At 39.0% G+C, this 19,493-nt stretch overlaps 1 protein-coding gene across 3 annotated transcripts in view; it reads left to right on the forward strand.

The window, feature by feature from the left end:
- The window catches only part of SRGAP1 (SLIT-ROBO Rho GTPase activating protein 1), a 139,118-nt gene that overhangs the window by 102,839 nt on the left and 16,786 nt on the right, over positions 1–19,493 (forward strand). For 2 of the 3 annotated variants that reach the window (XM_031589527.2, XM_090138322.1), the window contains 6 exons: positions 1,973–2,000; positions 3,594–3,696; positions 7,169–7,229; positions 7,378–7,455; positions 8,913–9,047; positions 18,202–18,307. In XM_031589527.2, the coding sequence (XP_031445387.2) occupies positions 1,973–2,000; positions 3,594–3,696; positions 7,169–7,229; positions 7,378–7,455; positions 8,913–9,047; positions 18,202–18,307 (511 nt within the window). Of the gene's footprint in view, positions 1–1,972; positions 2,001–3,593; positions 3,697–4,206; positions 4,241–7,168; positions 7,230–7,377; positions 7,456–8,912; positions 9,048–18,201; positions 18,308–19,493 lie in introns of all 3 variants that reach the window. The other variant, XM_031589528.2, reaches the window with a different exon arrangement.

The following is a 19,493-nucleotide window of genomic DNA, read 5'->3' on the forward strand; positions in this document are numbered from 1 at the left end:
GGAAGATAGGTGAAATACTCTGTGCTAAGTGTGCAGCTGCAAATTTGGGAGAATAAATGAGAAATATTCAAGCAATGTTAGTACTAAACATAGGAAGCTTACCCATGTTCATTCAGATTTAAGGCTTATCTGTTGAACAAAGCAAAGAAAAAGGCAAGAAAGAGAATGTGGCGATTGTAAAACAATCAAAAACAAAAAACAAGCGATTGTAAAAAAAATTGACTCTGTGTCTCACATAGTTTTTGTCATACTTTGTTAAATGCCAGAGATATTTTTGAATTCTCCAGTCTTAGGATTTTTAACATTTTTTGTTTTACTAATAATTGAGATATTGAGATGAATTTCCTGTGGTCATGTGACATGGAAAGGAGTAGTTCCTGGCTTACCCTTTCCACATCATCTGTTATCTACCGTACTCTTCTTTTATCCCTCTTTTACACCTCTGTGAAATAATGGCCAGCAATCTTTACACATCCTGTTAATGCTGGAGATTTTTTTCCCCAGAACTTATTCTTTGTGGCACTTTCAGTGGATCCCCAGCCTTCTGGTATGGAAAAATGTATTTTCAGTGGAAAATTGTACCATACAATATGTGAGCTGCACAGGACATTGCCACATAGCAATATTGTTTTATGTATATCACCAATTTTCATTCTTTGTGCAGTCTAGGGAGCTTTTTTGGTGTCACTCTCAAACTGAGCACTGATATTAGACCTATAGTCCAAGAGATGCTCAGAGTGATTTTCTGAGTCAGTATAGTTATATGTAGTTGTACTAGCTCCATAGGTGTTTAATTCTTTCTTTTCTGGTATCTGTTATTTGAACTTGTCAATATTGACTTTAATTTGCCATTGTATGTCTTCTTCATGATTAAACCCCTCTGAAGAACTTCACAGTTTGGTCACGACTTGATACAAAAGTATTTTAGTTACCTGCATGATCTTTTGCTTCCTTAGCTGCTGTGGTCTCTCTGAGACACTAGTAAATGTGTTCTGTAAGTGGCCGTGATGGGAAGGCTTGAGTAAATGACAGTTACACTTCTGTCATGATAAAAATAGACCATTTAATTCAATCCCATTTCCTTTTTCTTCACTAGTTTCTTGATGAGCCATTTGATTTTACCTTTCAATCCATGGCTGTGTAGTTACTTCAATAGCTTCTCCTGAAGAAATTGATTAGAAAACTTATAAATAAATTAATTCCAGTGTTTCTCCTTTGTCTGGTATGAAACTGATATATTCAAAGAATTCTAGTAAATTAATAGGGCACAATCTCCGTTGGGGAAGACTAGACTGGTGGAACATACCTTATCATGACCTTCCTTCTGTTTGATTATTTTGCTTGCCATTATCTTACACTTGCATGGAGCTCATGCCTAACTTACTGATCTGTTGTTCTACAAAGGTTAAACCTTTCTGGAGTGCAATATTTGCTTTTGTACTATTCTGTGCAATTGTCACAGTTCTTATGTCCATACTGCATGTCCTGGTGATAGCACTGTATTTTTTTCCTACAGTATACAAATGAAAGAGAGTAAAGGCTTTCAGCAGCAAGCCACTGATAAACAGAGCTCTCTATTTTCAACACTGAACTGGTTTAGGCACAAAGCATAGCAGGAGGTATAATCTAATATTGGCACAGCTCTATCTCCATACTGATTTAGCCACAAAAGTACATGAGCATAAGCAACATGTGTTGTTTGGAGTTTTGCTTCAAATTATTTACAGTATCAAATGATCCTTTAATCTGTGGGCAGGCTTCTTAGTTGTTGGTAACGTGGGTTGTGTTTGTATTCTAAATGTAACTCTGGAGATGGTAGATAATTGCATTGTCTGTTAATTGTATAATTGTTTAGCTGTTAATATGAAAGTTGGGGTTCAAAACTATTTGTCAAGCATAATTTAGATGCAAAAAGCTAAAAATCTACCTAAAACATGCAAATAATTGTTTCCTTCTTATTGAACTTTTCTAGGTCACAGGGCTGAATATATGACAACAAGGTAAGACATTTTTATTTAACTGGATTTAGAAAGCTTCAAATGGAAAACAAAAAAGAAATTACAAATTGTAGAGTAATTTCCTACTGATGTATAACATTATTGTTATTGTTACCTAAACTTTATGCAGGTACTGTGTGTTTTAACATGCAACATTTTCTGTTCCCACATGCTGATGGATTAAGGACTGCCTGTTCATCTTCCCTATTCTTGTGAGCTGCCTAGGCCAGTGTGAAGGGTGGAAGAAGCAGGGAAATCACTGAAAATATTTGTGTATTGGGAAACACATTAAATTTGTGAGTTGGAGGGGGATATTTGTTGCTAGAAAAAAGTGTTGATTAGGATGCTCATCTCAGAAGAAACTGATACAGACATGAATTTAGGGGATAGGCCACATCTTTGGTAACTTACCTCTGCACAGGAGTACCTGATTCCCTCAGTATCCATGTATGTGATGCTTAGGAGCTCTTATATATTCCCAGAAGAGAAGGGAGGCCATCTTAGGTCTCCCTTCTTTGTGTAGCACATACTTTTTCCATTGTGTAATGCCACACCTGTGAGGCTGCCTCCAGACATAAACACAGACAGGCACGTTACAGCCCCCAGGGCTATCAGGCTGTGGGGGGCAATGGCAACTGTTAGGGTTTGCAGCTGCCACTTGCCTGTATCACTGCTGCAGGCACCACCTTTCCCAACCCTGTGAGAGTAGGAACTTCCAGCCCAGCCTATCTGATCTCATTCTTCTTGACCTTCTCAGTTATTCCATCCGTGGTCAGTTTTTGCTTCCCCAACAGGGGAGGCATTGCCACTGCCCCTTATCTTGAATTAAAAAAAAAAACACCAACAACAAAAGTTTTGTCCTCTATGCTAAAAAGTTTGGATGAATCTCTAGCTCACTATTTGCCTTTTGGTTTTATATAATTTCTTCTGCCTGGTCCCCAGTATTCCTGGAGACATCTCAACAGATTTCAAAGCTCTGATCTGTGGCCGATGTAGCTCCATCAGCTGGATTCACCTTTCTTCCATAGATGACTCCAGTTGAAAAGCAGTGACAAATTGGAGCACTCTCCAAAGATGTTGGTGGTTGAATGTCGAAGGCTAAAGCTGTTTAATCTTACTGACTGTAGTTGAAGATGCAGACAGTTTGGTCTTGAAGCATCATAGGATTGTGCTCAGCAGCTTGAAATTGAATGTGAAGCTTCTCCAGCATGAAGCAACTCTCCTGCTTGAGGTGCTTAGAGTGCCTTCTGTTCTGCCGTGTCTGGCAGGATGAATTCCAGTGGTGCTGTAGATGTCATAGATGACAGCAACAAGAAATGGCTGTTCCACTTGTACAGTGTTTGGAGTAAATGTATGTGATACAACTTCAGAGCGGGGATTGATAAAGACTGGCAATATTTATGCATAAGCAATGCATTGTTAATGGAGGTGCTCTTCACATGTTACAGTTAAATTTGTTGGAAAATCTGTACCTGATAATTACTTTGTTTATTTCTCCCTTCACAATACTCTGTTGTTTTGCTGAGTTTACAGACATTTCGTTTTATTGTTTGACTTAATTCTACCTTGCACAGTAATCATATTCCCTTCCCTTAGGCCTCCAAATCTTCCCCCTAAGTCCCAGAAACACAGGAGGTCCAGACCCCGATCACAGTATAGTGCTAAGTTGTTTAATGGTGATTTGGAGTCATTCATTAAGGTACTGGCACCAGCCACTGGAGTGGCTGATCTCAACACTTCTTACTATAATGGTCACAGCCTCACATGAGCTGAGGCAGATCATTATGTGTAAGTCTGTCCTGGGGCTCTTGTCTTTCCCATTTGATCAATATAATACTTCCTGAAGTCAGAGGGAAAGAGGAGGATTCATTACTCAACCTTAGTCTTCCTACGATTTTGTTAATCAAGTAGGGATAGTATTGACAGCTTGGTTTTATTAGAAAACATAGCATCATGTAGAAGATAGAATATAGTGGTGTAACTCACACTTAGCACAGTTTCTAGCTTGCCATTTTAGTTAGATTCAGTATGCAAAGTCTGCGAAGAAACAGTATTAGCCTGGGTTTCATATCCAGCTTTTGATTTCCTGTGACTTTAGGAATTTATTATATTGTGTGAAATTATGATCACCACTATTCTGGATCTTGTACCTTTGCTGTAATTACTATCTTCTTCTTTTTCATACTTTTATTTCTAATAATGCTTCTAGCCGAGGCCGAAGGAACTCTCACGCAAGACATCAGGTATAGTTCTGGTGAAAATAGAACCATCTCTGCCTCACTGTTGGGCTTCATTCACCCTTGGCTCAAAATTAGTTCTTTCACTAAACTGAAGGGAAAAGTTTGCATTAAGAAATGTTGTTAAAGTACAGCAGGTAAAACTGAACCATGGCTTGACTGCGGAGTGATTGCAGCCTTAGATGAGGATATTCCCTCTTCATTAACAAGCACCTACCCCTCCCACTTAGTTTGTGGTTTTGGACAATAGCTGACGGAACAAAAAGAAAGCAAGCTTAAAAAAATTTGTAGCAATACATTCATAAACACAGTGAAAAGAATTCCTGACTGCAAGCTCTGTGAACTGAGTTAAAATGTTACATGATTTTTTTTCTTCCTCTGCAACGCAGTTAGCAGAATATTTTGCAGAACTAATTCTGTGCTGCTGGCACTGTAACTGTTTAGCAGCCAGTCTCAGTGCAGCTATGTGGAAAAACTGTTATTGTTATATGAGTGGTGGCAGAGACTTTCAGGAAATCATCACATGGTGCAAAAGATTAATATCACAGAACTGTTTCTTGCTCAAGAAAATAAGCCAAGAAACAGAAACTCCCACAGCAGAAAGCCACTGGATTAGAGAAGAACGGAGGAAATTAGGAGAAATGCCGTCCTGTCATTTTCCCTCACGCTGAAGAGGTTACGCTACATGCAGCGTGGGTGACAGAGCTTACTTGCAAGTGGAGAAAGTTGTACAGTCAGCCTTTCAAAAAGTACGTAGCCTCATGACACTGTTGGCAGCGTGGGAGTTAGCCCAATTGTTTTTTGTTACTTTTGGTATCATAAGATACGATAATTAGTCTCAAACATGTATTCGCTGACTGCGCACATCAGATCAAACAGGTGGCAGCAGGAGGGTCACACTGTTCTTGACATTGCACCAACGCAGACTGCTACTTCATATCTTTTCCCTGTCATTGGATCCAAAACCCTACGCTTTTGGTTTGATACTTAAAGGAATTCCTTCATTACAGAGTTATGTGTGGTTCTCTACCAGATTTTCCACAAACGAGTTTGAAAGTTATTTTTTGTTTGTAATTTCTTACTGCAAACGTTGTCTTTTCAGAGGCTTTACATTCATTGCATGAACCAGTGTACTAACAGGAGATACGGGTGCATGTTGTGCATGTTTTCTAATACTCTGCTTTTTTGGAGGACTGGAGTGCTCAATGTTTGTGAAGATTACAGTATTTCTCGTTTAGCAATTGATTTGTTCCATGTCTTTTTATTCAACTCTTACTGAGTCATGAGACCACTCAGATAGAAAGTGCTCATCCAAACATTATTGGTTCTTGACTAGCCAATTTTGTTAGGTTTTGATTTAAAAGACAAACAAGCCGCAACTGAAATTGTGAAATTACTGTTACACTCTTTGTTGAGGCCCACTAAAGCAATATGTAGGATACAGAAAACCAGGAGTTAGGTTGTCTCCGGAAGTGCTTATTGCATTGCTTCCGTGTGTTATTTTTCAGTCCTTTTTTTCTAGCACTTGACTTTTTGTCTGCTTGATCTCAATTCATAAACTTCCCTTTAGTGTAATTTAGTATGAAAATGTGAAGGACTAGTTTGTAAGAGGAAATGTGTATTTGGAGTTACAGGTTTTGAATTCATGGTTTTGTAATACAGACTGCTTTTATGCTAAACTTACAAATGAATTAGTCAATTCCCGGAGTGCTTGAAGTTCATTTGGAAAGAAAAATTATAGCTTTTAAGGCAAGAATTTTGAAGGTACTTATTATTTATGAAATAGTAATTTTTCCAGCATAAGCACTAACTTTTCTAAATAATTTTTAATCATATGATTCATAACTCTAATAGATATCTGGTGACTTGTAGTCATTAATGTGCATTGGGTAAGACATCCATGTCTTAAGGTGCCAAAACACACGAGTAAAGGACTGTGAGAGTTCTTTTGGAAAACAAGCAGTTTAAAGGAAAAAGACAGTTCATTGAAAGTTGGTATATAGTCATCATCTTCTTCCCCTACCACCACAAGCATTTCTTCTCCTTTTTTTTAAAATCATCTCTGTTAAATTGAAAATGTGCATATAAACTGGCTGTTCTATGATGGCTGAGAACAATAGCTCTGATCCGTGAGCTCTGCCAGCTGAAGGTGGTGAGATGTAGGCCGTGACCTTCCTTCCCCATTCACCGATTATGCTGAAGAGGCAGCTGGGCACTGTGCTTGGCTGAAAGTGGCTTCGGTTCACCACCCTGTGTATTACCAGGTACTTTGTGTAGCCTGAAATAACGTGCAGATCATCCATTGTATTTTAGGGTACACAGATCAGAAGTGAGTCAGGAGAGAGACAGCCAATCCCCCATGCAGAGTCATTAGGTGACTCTTCTCCAAGAACTTTTCCAATAGTCCAACAAGTCCAGAAAAGGCTTTGTCAACTGTTCATGGACATAACTTTTAGCCAAAGAGAAAGCACCTCCAGGAATTAGGCCCTGTGTCATTAAACCTGTGTAAGATTTTCTCCGTCAGATAAAAAAGAGATAGGTTAAATGAGTGCAGAATCTTCATCATGAAGTATTCTTGTTAATAACAAACTTCTAAAAAGTCAAATTCACTGCTTTAGCTCATTTTGCTTCAAAAATCTAAACCAGATGCGTGAGCTTAGATGTCACTGTAGTGTTAGCCAGATAAAATGGCAGAGGCAGAGTATGAAGTCTATGATTTTCCTGATTCAGTAATTTTCATTAAGAACCGTAATCCTTTCTCTTCACTTGCTCCTTTCCATCCCTGAATGATATTTTTGTGTGTATTTTTTTGGCAGCACTGTTTGTCCATCTGGATTGAGAAAAAAAGAAATCTTTTTCTTGTATTCAGTCCTGAGAAGGGAATTTTCCTTTTTCAAATCTGCAGTATATTTTTTCTGCTCTTATTTTTACCAGGATTCAGGACAAGTCATTCCCCTCATCGTGGAAAGCTGTATCAGATTTATCAACTTATATGGTAAGCACTGAAATATGTTATGTACTTGACTTACTGAACCTTTGAATGTATCTTTCCCATAAAGTTTCCCATTTGTTTTAAAAATAGGGATGAAAACTGTTTAAAAAGTAGATTCATTTCTCACCGCTGTCTCCTGTCTTTGCTGCAGGTCTTCAGCATCAGGGAATTTTTAGAGTGTCTGGTTCCCAGGTGGAGGTGAATGATATTAAAAATTCATTTGAGAGAGGTAATTGCATTTTTGTTTATTCAAGATTCTAATGTCTGATATGTAAAGGTCTTTTAAATTCTAATTACTTTCTTGACCATTTAAGCAGTTTGTGTGCACTTTGTGTACTGCACCTAAAACTTTGCACCATCATGTTCTTAAAGGTGAAGTGCAATGATGACATGAACGTGATTTTCCCCCAGTTGTCACAGGAGCTTGAGGTTGGTTTTGTTAAGGTAAAAAGCAAGGAATAGTTAGTCTGTATTTTAAAGGTTCTTAAAAAGGAATTATTATGTTTTTAATTAGATTCAAGAGACTACTTAAAGCAATTTGAGAATGATGTTACTTGATCTTCTGGAATATAAGTGCTTAACTTTCTACCCCTTGTGCCAAAGTGACATCACTATCAAGGCACGTACGGGTCAATGCAAATGCAGGCTGTGAATGAGTCATTCCATTTTCAGTTTTTGTTCCTGAAGGAATCTTCAGCCCCAGAGGAAGAATTCTGGGAAATACAACAGGAAGTAAAAATAGATTTTTGCATATGGATGGCTTGCAGCAGCAAGCTTAGGATTCATAGGAGATAGAGTCCAACAATCCCCTAATTGTGTTAACACTAGTTACAATTTTATCTCTTTTTAGTCTTATATTCTCTTTTGTTGGGTTTTGGAAGCTGCTTTTTTTTTTCATTTTCCAGAAGAACCTTTTACAGATCATGTGCTAATAAGAAAGCCCTTGGAGCAGTCAATCTTATGGTTAGAAGCATGAAAGAATACACACGATATTTTTCTCCCTGGTGTTAGTTGCATATCTTGTTACACTTGATATGGTCCTTGAAAAAATACACAAATAAGCTGTTTTTTTGTGTGAAGTGGAGGCATATTCTCCTGCATATGCCCTGTTTTTCCACTGCTTCTCCTAGGTAGTATTATTCTGGAAGGTGCATACGTTCTACAGTGTTTCAAAATAAAGTCAGAGTTTTCAGAATTAAACGTAGTTCAGTCATGGGCCTTAGAGTTTCAGTTTCCACGCAGTGCTTTCACCAGATGGTTGCATAAATTCCTGAACATTTTAATTTTTCAGAATTAAGACAGATTTGCAATTCGAAGAATTATCTAATTCCATTTTTTTACATAAACTCTCAAAAAAATAGTTTGAGAAACCTCATTCAATTAAGCACATACAGCGTTTTTAATTTACTAATTGTAAATAATAACATGTCCACAAATGCCTGGAAGGAAGTTCAGGACCTAAGAGATTGCTGGGTTCTGTACTGTAAAGGAAGCTTTATTTAAGCTGACATTTTCAGTTTAATCGTAGCCTGGGATTTCTAAACCAGTGTTTATTATCTTGCATGCTTGCATTGCCACCTCCCACGTACTAAAAACAACAAGAAAAAATGTCATTCGTTTATTAAAATGCTTCATGAAAAAATGCTCCTGCATGCATGTTTCAATTCACTTTATTTACTTTTTAAGGTGAAAATCCTTTGGCAGATGACCAAAGTAACCATGACATTAACTCAGTTGCTGGAGTACTGAAGCTCTATTTCCGAGGGCTGGAAAATCCTGTCTTTCCTAAGGAAAGATTTAATGATCTTATTTCTTGTATCAGTAAGTAGAAATCTATTTATTTCTCAATATAATTTTATTTTCATATATACAATAGCAGAATGAAAAAAGACCTAACTTCACAGTTTTTTTCTCAATTTGTTTGCCGTCTGTAGCAGTCTGGGTCAGCTATTAGTCATACTTGCAGCTGTGGTTGTTCCATATTTCCAGGGGGATTAATGTACAGTACAACTCTTTGTTTAATAGGGAAGGAAGAAAATCTTCTGGTGTACAGGAGATAGTTAAATTTATAAGCATTATTATTTTCTTCTGTGTACTGAGGCAGATGGAAGGGGATGAAGTCATGACTGTGCAAACAGAATATGTTACTTTTCACAGAGGTTTTCATGCCCTGCAGCTTGGGGTCGGTGCTGGTGAATAAGTAACAAACTGCTCAGCATTGTGTGGTTCTGGACCTTTGTTGTGCTCAGCTTACAAGCCCAAATCCAACTGTCTGGAAAACCATTCAGTGCAAGAACAGGAGAAAGCAGATGAATGTTGAATGCAGAAGAGCCCAGTCCGCCTTCCAACTCACAGAGTTGTCAAGCTGTAATGGGATACCCAAGAAGAGGAGCATGTTAGCCTGCATGCTGCTGGTGTTCATAGCTGGATGCTGAGAGCTTGTAGTAATTTAGGAATTAGTCAGTGGATGGCTGATTTGCTTTGGCATGCACAAAGCCTTTTCCAGTTCACAGATCCCTGCAGATATTCAGGAGGTGTGAGGCCTAGCCAACCATCAGTAGGCTTACTGTTCCCTGTGGGTCCATTAGAAGTAGTCAGAGCAGTCCTCACTGTGTGGGGAACTTCATTCTCTGAACCCTTCGTTTGTAAATTGCTTGCTTCAGCCAAATGGAGCCAATGGACAGTTTCACAGGTAATGAGGGCTAGTCCTTTGAGGATATTAATTAGGACAGGCTCTCTGAACTGTGTTATTTTGGCACAAGAGACAGTCAGTAGTCAGGACAGCACTGATGTGTGCACAGTGTCCTGGACTGGCCAGCAGATGGGCTGTTCTGCTCTGTGCCAGAGGAAAGCCTACATGTGCAGTTTCCTTCCCACTTAGGGAGGATTGCAGTAATTCAGCCTGGAGGTTATGAAATATATAGATTGCTGGGATCAGGTCTGTGTTCAGTGTTTTGTTTTTTTGTCCAACAGACCTGCACAATTTTCAGCAGTTTAACAGTCTGATTCCCCCCTAAGGAGGATGCTGAGAGAGCCACCATCTCTTTAAAAAGCATAATCTTTGTCCTGCCTGAGCTTAGCTTTATCTGACTGCAGTGTTGCAGGCCAGAAAATGTCTGTAAGTCATAGAAATTGAAATTTAAAGTGGGATCGTTTTGACTGAGTGATTTTCTGCATGACAGGGATGAACTTCACCTGCTAATTCTGTGCAGATTTCCATAACTTCTGGATGACTTAAAGCATTTCTGCTGGAAAAATGTATTGGCTTAGTAGCTTCAGTTGACTGAAAATGTACCACATTAGTGGATAAGCTGTTCAGATGGTTAATCACTTTCATCGTCAAACATTTGCACAAGATCTTCTTTTCAAAATTTTTGCTTTCAGATTATGTCCATTGGATCTCCTTACAAATTCATCATTTTTACTAAACATTAAGAAAAATAGAGATGGTAGTTCTTATATGTGAAGATACTATATGCATTATTATATGGAGTAAAGAAAGTGGAATTGCACTCCACTGTGTTGAAGAGCTTTTAATAGAAACTTAAAATTCCAAGTATTATTCAGCTTGCAAAGATTACGGAAGTGAAGTATTTAGAAGATGGAAAAATATCTGCCAGAATCAGTTGTTTAAATTAATTATAAGAAGAGAAACCTGGATGGCTTCTAAGAAATTCCATTCACCACTGATGTTTCTGAAGACAGGATAGGATATGTAGAAGGAGATCAAAAGTTCGGTAGACAGAGCATGTGTACATGGCATCTTTGCAGTTGGGGGTGATTCACAACTTCTTACCCAATTCTGAGAGTGATCAAGTTCAGTTATCTTAAAGTGATCTTCTGTTATCAGGAATTTTGAGAAAAGTAACATATATAAATATAAATACAGAGGCTTTAGCGTTAGGCCTTGGTTTCCTTGGAGGAGGTCAAACCATTGTGTGTTTAAGGAATTGGATTGTTTTCAACCAAGAATTAACAACCTTTTTATTTAACTCATAGTAATCATCCAGCAGAACTTAGTTTCGGTTAATTGTGAACAAACTCACTGCTTTTCCCATTGGTGGGATCTTTACTGGGGAAGATATATTGCCAACTGATCCTGGCTTAGACCAGCCTGTTCTCTGAGGCTGTCCTAAATCTGGATTATCAGCTCCACGGCATCTTATCAAAACAAGGTGTAGTGACGTTGTGGTTTAACCCAGCCAGTCCCTGAGCAGTGGCTGACCCCAGCCAACTCCCTACAATTCTTGAAGTTTTTTTTTCACAGAAGGTCGCGTGGTATGGAACATCCCTTTGGCCAGTTTGGCTCAGCTGTCCTGGTTCTGTCCCTTTCCAGCTCCTTGTGCCCGTTCAGCCCCCCTCGCTGGCAGAGTAGTACAAGAAGTACATGAAGTTGAAAAGTCCTTGGTTCTGTTCAGCAAAGACTAAAACGTTGCTGTGTTATCAACATTGTTTTTCTCCCAAAGCTAAAATACAATATTGTACTGGATACCATAAAGGAAAAAAAAAACCAAAAAACTGTCTCAGCTGAAACCAGGACACTGACTGAATAGTTCTGCTGGATTTGACTTGTACTATTGCTCTTGCAGAAGATAGGAATTTTCTTTATGATAATGTTTGCCAAGTGTTCTTGGCAGCTTTTGAAGGAAGACATATCTACGAAAGCAAGATTTTGTTGTTGTTTGATTTTGTTGTTTCCTCAGGGTTATCTTTAGGGGCACTCTGAAATAACACGCCATTGCCTCCCTTCAGTGAAGGGAGAAGTCTTAAGTTTGGAATTTGGCTGAAAGAAAGGGATTTTGTTTTTGAACATCGTGGGGTGGTTTTATTTGTGTTGTCACAGTGGGAGTCTTGAATGTGATGAGAGAAAAAAAACAGCTCTTGTGCCTTGTATCCACAGCCAGCTCAGGGTCACACACTGGGAATAGCGAGCTGTGTGTCTGCATCTTCTGATTATCTGAGAGAAGCCCAGGGTGGAGAGTTCTTACAGCTGTGTACCTAGTCTGTGTGCCTTGTTAGGTGGTGCACTACTTTCAGGGAATGAGATGCTTTTTATTTGGAAAAAAATAGAAGCATTTCAGGATACACTAACCTGTCACCATTTAGCTAAAATGGAACCTATGTGGCACATCATATTAGAAACTGTCTGTCTCTAAGACCCTTTCTATTGCTGTCTTTCAGCATTGATACTTCATATGTCTTGCAATAAGGAAGACGGTCTAGGCAAGATTTTTCTCCCATTTGAGACTTGGAAGCTGTCGTAGTTGCATTCGTTTCTTTTTCTGTACCCTTGTAGCCCTGGTTAGAACACCCAACAGTTCCATCACATACTAAGTATCTTGTCCTTCATGTTGGTGAGAGCAGGGCCAGACTCTGTTTCTTCCATGAGAATGGAAGTTTATGTGACTACTTTAGATCACAATTGAGTATGTAAAGTCCAGAAAGCTTTCACGTTTTTATTTAAGTAGGTGCTCTTACTACTTACTGTATTTGCTTTCTGATGAACAGTGAGAAAAGGATTAAACATTAACTTGTTTTCAAATAATTTTTCGAAGCAAATGCCAATGTGGTTTTGTTAATTAGTGGCAGAATTTGTTATAAGAGTTGGGAGGGAGAAAAACAAATCAATGAAGTTAATGTTCATGTAAAATTTTAAAAGGGCAGAATGTCACACATTCTATATGGAAATGTGATGTTGCCATGAAAAAACCCTTGAATCTGAGGTACTTACTTATGGATGTCAAGCATAATTGAGGTTACAGCTGCAAAATGAACCTTTCCTCAGTACAGCCACTGAGGAATTCCTTTGCATCTATGCATACATTTTCAAATGAAATAGAGCATTGTGATTTAATGCTTTCCCTTTTGGAAATACGTTGAAAGCAGAGCAAAATGACTGGCTTTTAGGGCAATTTGTATTAATTAGACTCATGAGAATGGTGTTTTTCTGTTTGGGTTTATGGATCGTTTAAGTAAAATTGCATCCAAACTCTAACTTCTCCAAAGCAAGCAAGAAAGGTAGGATAGAACATAATGATTCCTTTTCATTATGGGCCATAATTCTGCGTTCTTAGCAAAAGAAGTGGCTACTATTACTCAGAGCACACTAAACAATCCAGCAGGTAAAGTGCAGTGGTGAGGAAGGGTGAAGAGTTGTGCTGTACTTCTCTTCTGCCCTTTTCTGAAAATAGATTGGGCCAAACAAGCAAAGTATTTGTAAGAGGAGTTATGCATAGGCAGAGGATGTTGAAGCTGTGCGGAAGGCTGGCCGTAATTCACTACTTAAGGACTAAAGTTCCTCTGCTGGAGTGAATTTTTATACATGTTAATTACAGTTGACATCTACATACATAACTGCAATGTGGCGGCAGGCTCATCTCGGCTGCCCAGACAGTGCAGCTTCTGCTCAGGTCATTATAGTTCTGGATTTCATCTCCCGTGTTCTAAATTTGATACACTACAATGCCAGGATGGTGAAAATTTTTTCCTTCTAATTTGTATCATTTTGATCCTATGCAGCCAGCAAGGTGCATTTAGCTCCAGACGTGGTCTTTATGTGTGCATATTATTCACTGCTTTTCCAGACTATCACTTAAAAAGTAAAAAACTATGCTATGAATTTTCAGCTTTTCCCGAAAAATATTCAACCAAATGACAGCAGCTGTTTTCTTCACCAAGTGACAGTGGATGCCATTGTGTTTGTTTTCCTATAATACCTTCTGAAAGCTGATTTGAAAGAGCTGTAAATGGCATAGCTGAGTTAATGTATACATGCCTTTGAGTTGGATTGGACTCATCTACTGAAGTGGAAAGGCGCACAAATTGTGAAGTTCAGCACTAATGCATATTCATGTAGGCTACTTGTCAGCTGCAAATTGACCATAAAAACTACATCTGCAAGTGTAACTCAGTCCCATTTGATGTTCAGTGGATATGTAAAATTAGCATCAGCATTCATTCTGTTAATAGTGCCACTCTAAGTAGTGGGAGACCCCCACACAGAGCTACTGCAGTTTTTTGTCCTTCAAAACAGTAGTCCTAAAGGTGAGAGATGTCTTACGTTACCACTGATGGCTTTCTCCTTCTCCCTTTGAGTGACCTTGCCTGTGAAATATGCTTAGCTTGCACAGCAGTGGCGATTAGGTTAGCACAATTCATTCATTACTAACGCTAGTCTTTGCCTCCCATGTGTCCTAATCAATATCTTCCTTTTGCAAAATGTTTGCATTTCTTTTGTTTCTACTGAGAGTGGCCCAGGAAGTATATCAACAGGGTGTGATAGAAGAGCACAAACCAGAATCCACAGTTTTGCTTTCTGAGCTCTGACTGTTCCCAAGGCTTGAATTTCTCTCTGTTGAATGTTCCACCGCAATTGAAGGAGAGGTCATATGTAGGACCATGACCAGGAAATGAGTGGTGCTTTTGTAGCATCTTTAACTAAACTGAGATGATAAAGGCATGTGGCCAAATGGCCCAGAGGATTTGGGAAACACCAGCAATTGCTGTCTTGCAAAAGGTTTTTGTTTTCCATCACCAAAGCACTGAATTTATATGTTTGAATACTTATTGCCTTTTACATGTTCCACTACTTCAAGATTATTGCTTAATTGAACTTCAGTTTGCCTTTCGTTTTCCTGTTACTTAGGATGAATGTATCCTTGTCTTCGTTTTTAAGTTATTGTTTTGTTTGCATTTGGGGGTTTCTGTTAGTAATTGTGTTTTCTTCTCTCTTATGCTTTTTACTCTCTTCTGAGGCTGATTATTCACTCTGACCTGTTTCACTTTAATGTCTGCCTTTGCAAAAAATTCATTGTGAGTTGCCAGATGGTTAAAATGTGTTATTTCTTTAAAAAGAGAAAAGTGTGTATTCACTGACTCTGCAATAAGCAAAGGTGACACCACCTCTCCAAAACAGACACCAGTGTTTTATCTGTCGTGGAGGTCAAATATCACACCTTTCATGTAAGTCTTGGATTGCTAGGATTTGTGCCTATCTAATGCTGTTGAGAAGTGCTCCTTTGCCTGTGGCTGACAAAGAGGCAGCTGGCTGATAGTCTGTTTCATTTCTGCAGTGATGTTGGTATGCTGGATTTGTTCTCCTGGCTCTGGGTTTGATCCTCATAGCTTAGACAGGTCTAGGAGACAGGTGTGTCAGTCAGTCAAGAGCTCCAGAAGTTTTGTTCTGCTCTGAGGCACAGGAACTAGTAAATAAGTAACCATGTGTATTTTTTGTTTTTACCTAATGGTAATCTTGATATGATGTGGATATTCGTGTGTCACATGATCACACAGATTTCTCTTTCCTGCTGTAGTTAGACAAATCTTGTTAGTTTTCAGTATGTTTGTCCTTGCCAGAAGCTTATTCCATTCTCTGTTTTTGGAAATTAGAGTCTTACCGTATAATTAGAGTAACAAATCAGTTTTCATGTTCTCTGATTCCATTTTCCATTAATGGCAACTAATTGCAGTATCTGAACAAGTTGTGCAGTATCAGTATTTCAGTTTTCTTATCTAAAAAATGGGCAGTAGGTCAGTGAGTGCTGTACTAAGGATAATTACAGTTCTTTAAAATCATAGTAATGAAGAAGGCCTCCAACAGAAGCACCGTGGGAGAGAAAGCACGGTGGCATATACGCTTCGGTATTGGAAAAATGGTGTTAATATGCTTTGGTATTGGCACTGCCAGTAGTTCCTTGCAGCTGCCAGCTTGTGGCCTGGATGACCATTTGGTCCTGAGATTCTCTTTAGCAATGTGGCCAGAGGTGATAAGGCAATGCTTCCTCTTTCCTCTGCAGCAGAGCTGCAAATTCTTTTTTCCTGGATGCAGAAGGAGCTCTCTGTATTCAGTCCTTCTTTTTGACATGTCCAAACACTCATGCACTTTGGACATAGGGGCAACTCTAAAATTTGGTTCCTCGCTCAAAAGCAACATGCAAATACATGATGCTACTAGATATCTCGTTTATACCAAATCAGTGCTCAGAAGGACAAACAAAACCTTTGAAATCATGTGGAAAGCGTGCAAACTTACCACTTGGCAGTGGTTTGGATTTTCAATAAAGAGGCTTTCATGGAAGCTGGGGCTGGGTTACCAGGAAGGAATTAGAAATACTCACATTTCAGCCTCGTGCAAATAGTTTTCAACAGCTTCATTGCAAAGGAGACCTCCTGGTACCAGTAATGCCCCTACTAGGGCAACTGAGGTAGCTCAGCACATGACCATACATCCACATTCTCTGTGCCTCCTCTACCTTGTCTGTGCTGACTGTAGAGACTAGTTCCTGGCCCATACATCCTCTATGCTATGTCTGGGAAGAGCTCGGAAGAGTTGCAGTTGACAGAGACCAGGAGGTTTCTATGCAGTACCTGCATGCCAGCATTCAGGACCGTGCCCCATCTTGGTTTTAGTTTCCTAGATTTAACAAAGCTATTGCACCCATCAGGGTGCTGGGAGGAGCGACTGGACCAACCTGGGAGTCAGGCCAGTGCATTTCTCAGTTCAGTACTGATTTGAATTCAGTGATAACTGAACCTGGTTGAGGGCAGGTCTCCAGAACTGGTTGGAAGAGGCAGAACCACAGCACAAAGCCTTACCAAGTAAAGCCTTTGATGCAGAAAAGAGATCCTGACTATGTTACAGCTTCCCTGTAGCTTCCCGTATCCAGTATGCAGGGTGGGAAGGCTCGGGAGAAGCTGTGCCACAGCACTATGCAGACATGCTGCTGAAACAGTATTCTAGGAACTTACTAAAGCACTTCAGGACCTTCCTTCCCAAACCTCATTCCTTAGAAGACTCACAGGTAGGTTTGGCAGGGAGATGTAGAGACTAAAGACACCACTAGCAGTAATAGCAGCAGCATTTGTTGGAAAGAGTAGTCAGGCACCTTCCACCACATTTAGATAGGTGGGCAAAGGCCTTCGGCTAAAAGCAGTGTACATGAGCAGTGGCAGAAGAGCAGTGTGGCACTTTGGTGCAGAAGTGAAGGTACATAGTATTAGCATGTCCAAGATACAGTGTGTACTGGAAAGGGAGAGAACCGCAATTGTTCTGCAGATCTCAGATGTGCAAACATCTCCAAGGCCTGGGCGGAGGACTCCTGTTCTTAACCAGTAACACATCCCAGAATCTGCTGTTTCCAAGCACATCAGTGGTGCTGAGCCAGTGGGATCTCCCATAAGTGCAGACGTAGGAACAGTTTTTGCCTTTTAGCTCACTACACTAGGAAATCCTATGCAGTGGATGTCTCACTGCCGATTCTCTTCTTACACTTAGATTTTGGTAGCAAAATACTGATTATTAAACAGCACTTATTCTTCTAAGAAGCATAAGTCACCACACATTTTGCTTCTGCGAATAAATTCTTACTGTAGAACTGGTCATACCAAAGAGCACAAATAAACACTTGGAATTCTGCTTACAGTTAACATTTTTATGAAAGCAATTATTTTACATTTCTACTGTTGCTGGTGGTGAACTGCTATAAAATCAACTAGAAAAGTACATGGGATCCTTGTGTTTGTTGTTTACACTTCAAACAACTTAAGACCTTTGTTCTACTTTGGCTTTAATAGAATTATAGCTGTTCATTAAGAAAACTGATTAGACAAGCCCACTGATTGGAAAGTTATAGCTGATATGTATACTGAAATAGAAAGAATGAGTCTGTTTTTGAAACTAGTGGCAAACATGTCTCCTTGATTCCCTTATATTATTTATGTTCTGTTATTTTGGTTTCATGAACTGCCTAGCTGAGCAAATGACCCAAGGTTTGACTTGGGCAGATTTATCATTTTCTATATTTAAAGATGCTGTTTTTAAACTGTGTGATTTTAATGAGAGAAAAGAAGACTTTCAGGTCTCACTTTTCCAATAGCATAATATAGGAAGATATTGTCCACGGGCATGTGGTAGGAAAGAGTCAAATTAAGTAGACTGATATGAAATGTGATTTGAAGTACTTTCTTCTGTTTACAGGAATAGACAATCTCTATGAGAGGGCTCTTCACATCCGCAAACTCCTCCTCACTTTGCCCAGGTCGGTCCTTATAGTGATGAGATACCTCTTTGCCTTCCTCAATCAGTAAGTGCTTTATATTTCTTGGGGAAACAGTGTCTTTATCTGCTTTGCTCTACTGGTATCAGTATTCTTTACTCATATTCAATGTACAGTTTATGTTTAAGTTGCATTTAATGCAAAACCCACCTGGGAGTCAGGCCGGTGCATTTCTCAGTTCAGTGCTGATTTGAATTCAGTGATAACTGAACCTGGTTCAGGGCAGGTCTCTTTCAATTGACAACAAAAATAGGAGGAAAACACCAGTTTCTGTTTAAATTAATATTGCATTTGTTTTACAGTGAGCAAGGTTTTAATAAGACAGATTAAAGTAATGCCCAAAATGGGGAGTGCAGTCTACAGCAGTAATGCGAGAAAAATAACAAATACAAATTTTAGTTACATTTAAAATAATTTACATAATTTAAAAGTAGATTTTTTTCCCTCAATCTGATTTTAATCTCCTGATGGAAAAAGGAAACAGTGTATTCAAACAACGCAGGCATTGCAAACTACCTATTTGATGCTAGGCACTGCCAGAATGTGATGTTTTTCTGTTTTCTGTTAATGGGGTCTAGCAGTACATAGAACATGTATCATTTGTGCATGCTTTGATATAAACTGTTTGAATCCTAACAAAACACAGGCAGCTGCTGGAAGGAAGGTTGTGTGAGAAAGGGAGAAAGGTCTTTATTATGTTAGAAAAGCTACTTCATTCTCAAAGGAAAAATAAAGATAGTTTGGGCAATTGGTCTCCCTCCAGTCCTTCATAGCCCTCTCTAGTTTTGCTGAGTCCAATATTTTCACTGCAAACTTTTCTTGCTGAGCACTTTGACCTGATTCTTTCTTCCTTCTGCTGTCATATTATCTATTTCCTGTTATATCTGTTTTCATATTACCTTTTTCCTCTTTTTGTTCTAAATTTGCCCTCTGCTGATTCATTCTGTCTTTGTTACCTTCCCCATTTAATCTTTTCTGTTTGTTCCTATAGAAACAGGCTCTTTTCTGCCAGGTTGTGTGTCTGCTTGTATTAACAGCTGTTCATGTTTCCTTTCTTCTAGTAATTCATGAACCTCTTTCAGGTAATATTTAAAAGAGGGGCAGAGATCCAAAGTTTTGTGAAAGCAGCTATTCATTCAAGACATGAATTCATCACTCAGTAGTGACATGGTGTAAATATTTCAAATGCTTATGTTGCAGCTTCTCCTCTGAA

This window comes from Phasianus colchicus, chromosome 1 (genome assembly GCF_987193195.1).
Source record: "Phasianus colchicus chromosome 1, bPhaCol1.hap1.1, whole genome shotgun sequence".
Lineage (NCBI taxonomy): Eukaryota > Metazoa > Chordata > Aves > Galliformes > Phasianidae > Phasianus > Phasianus colchicus.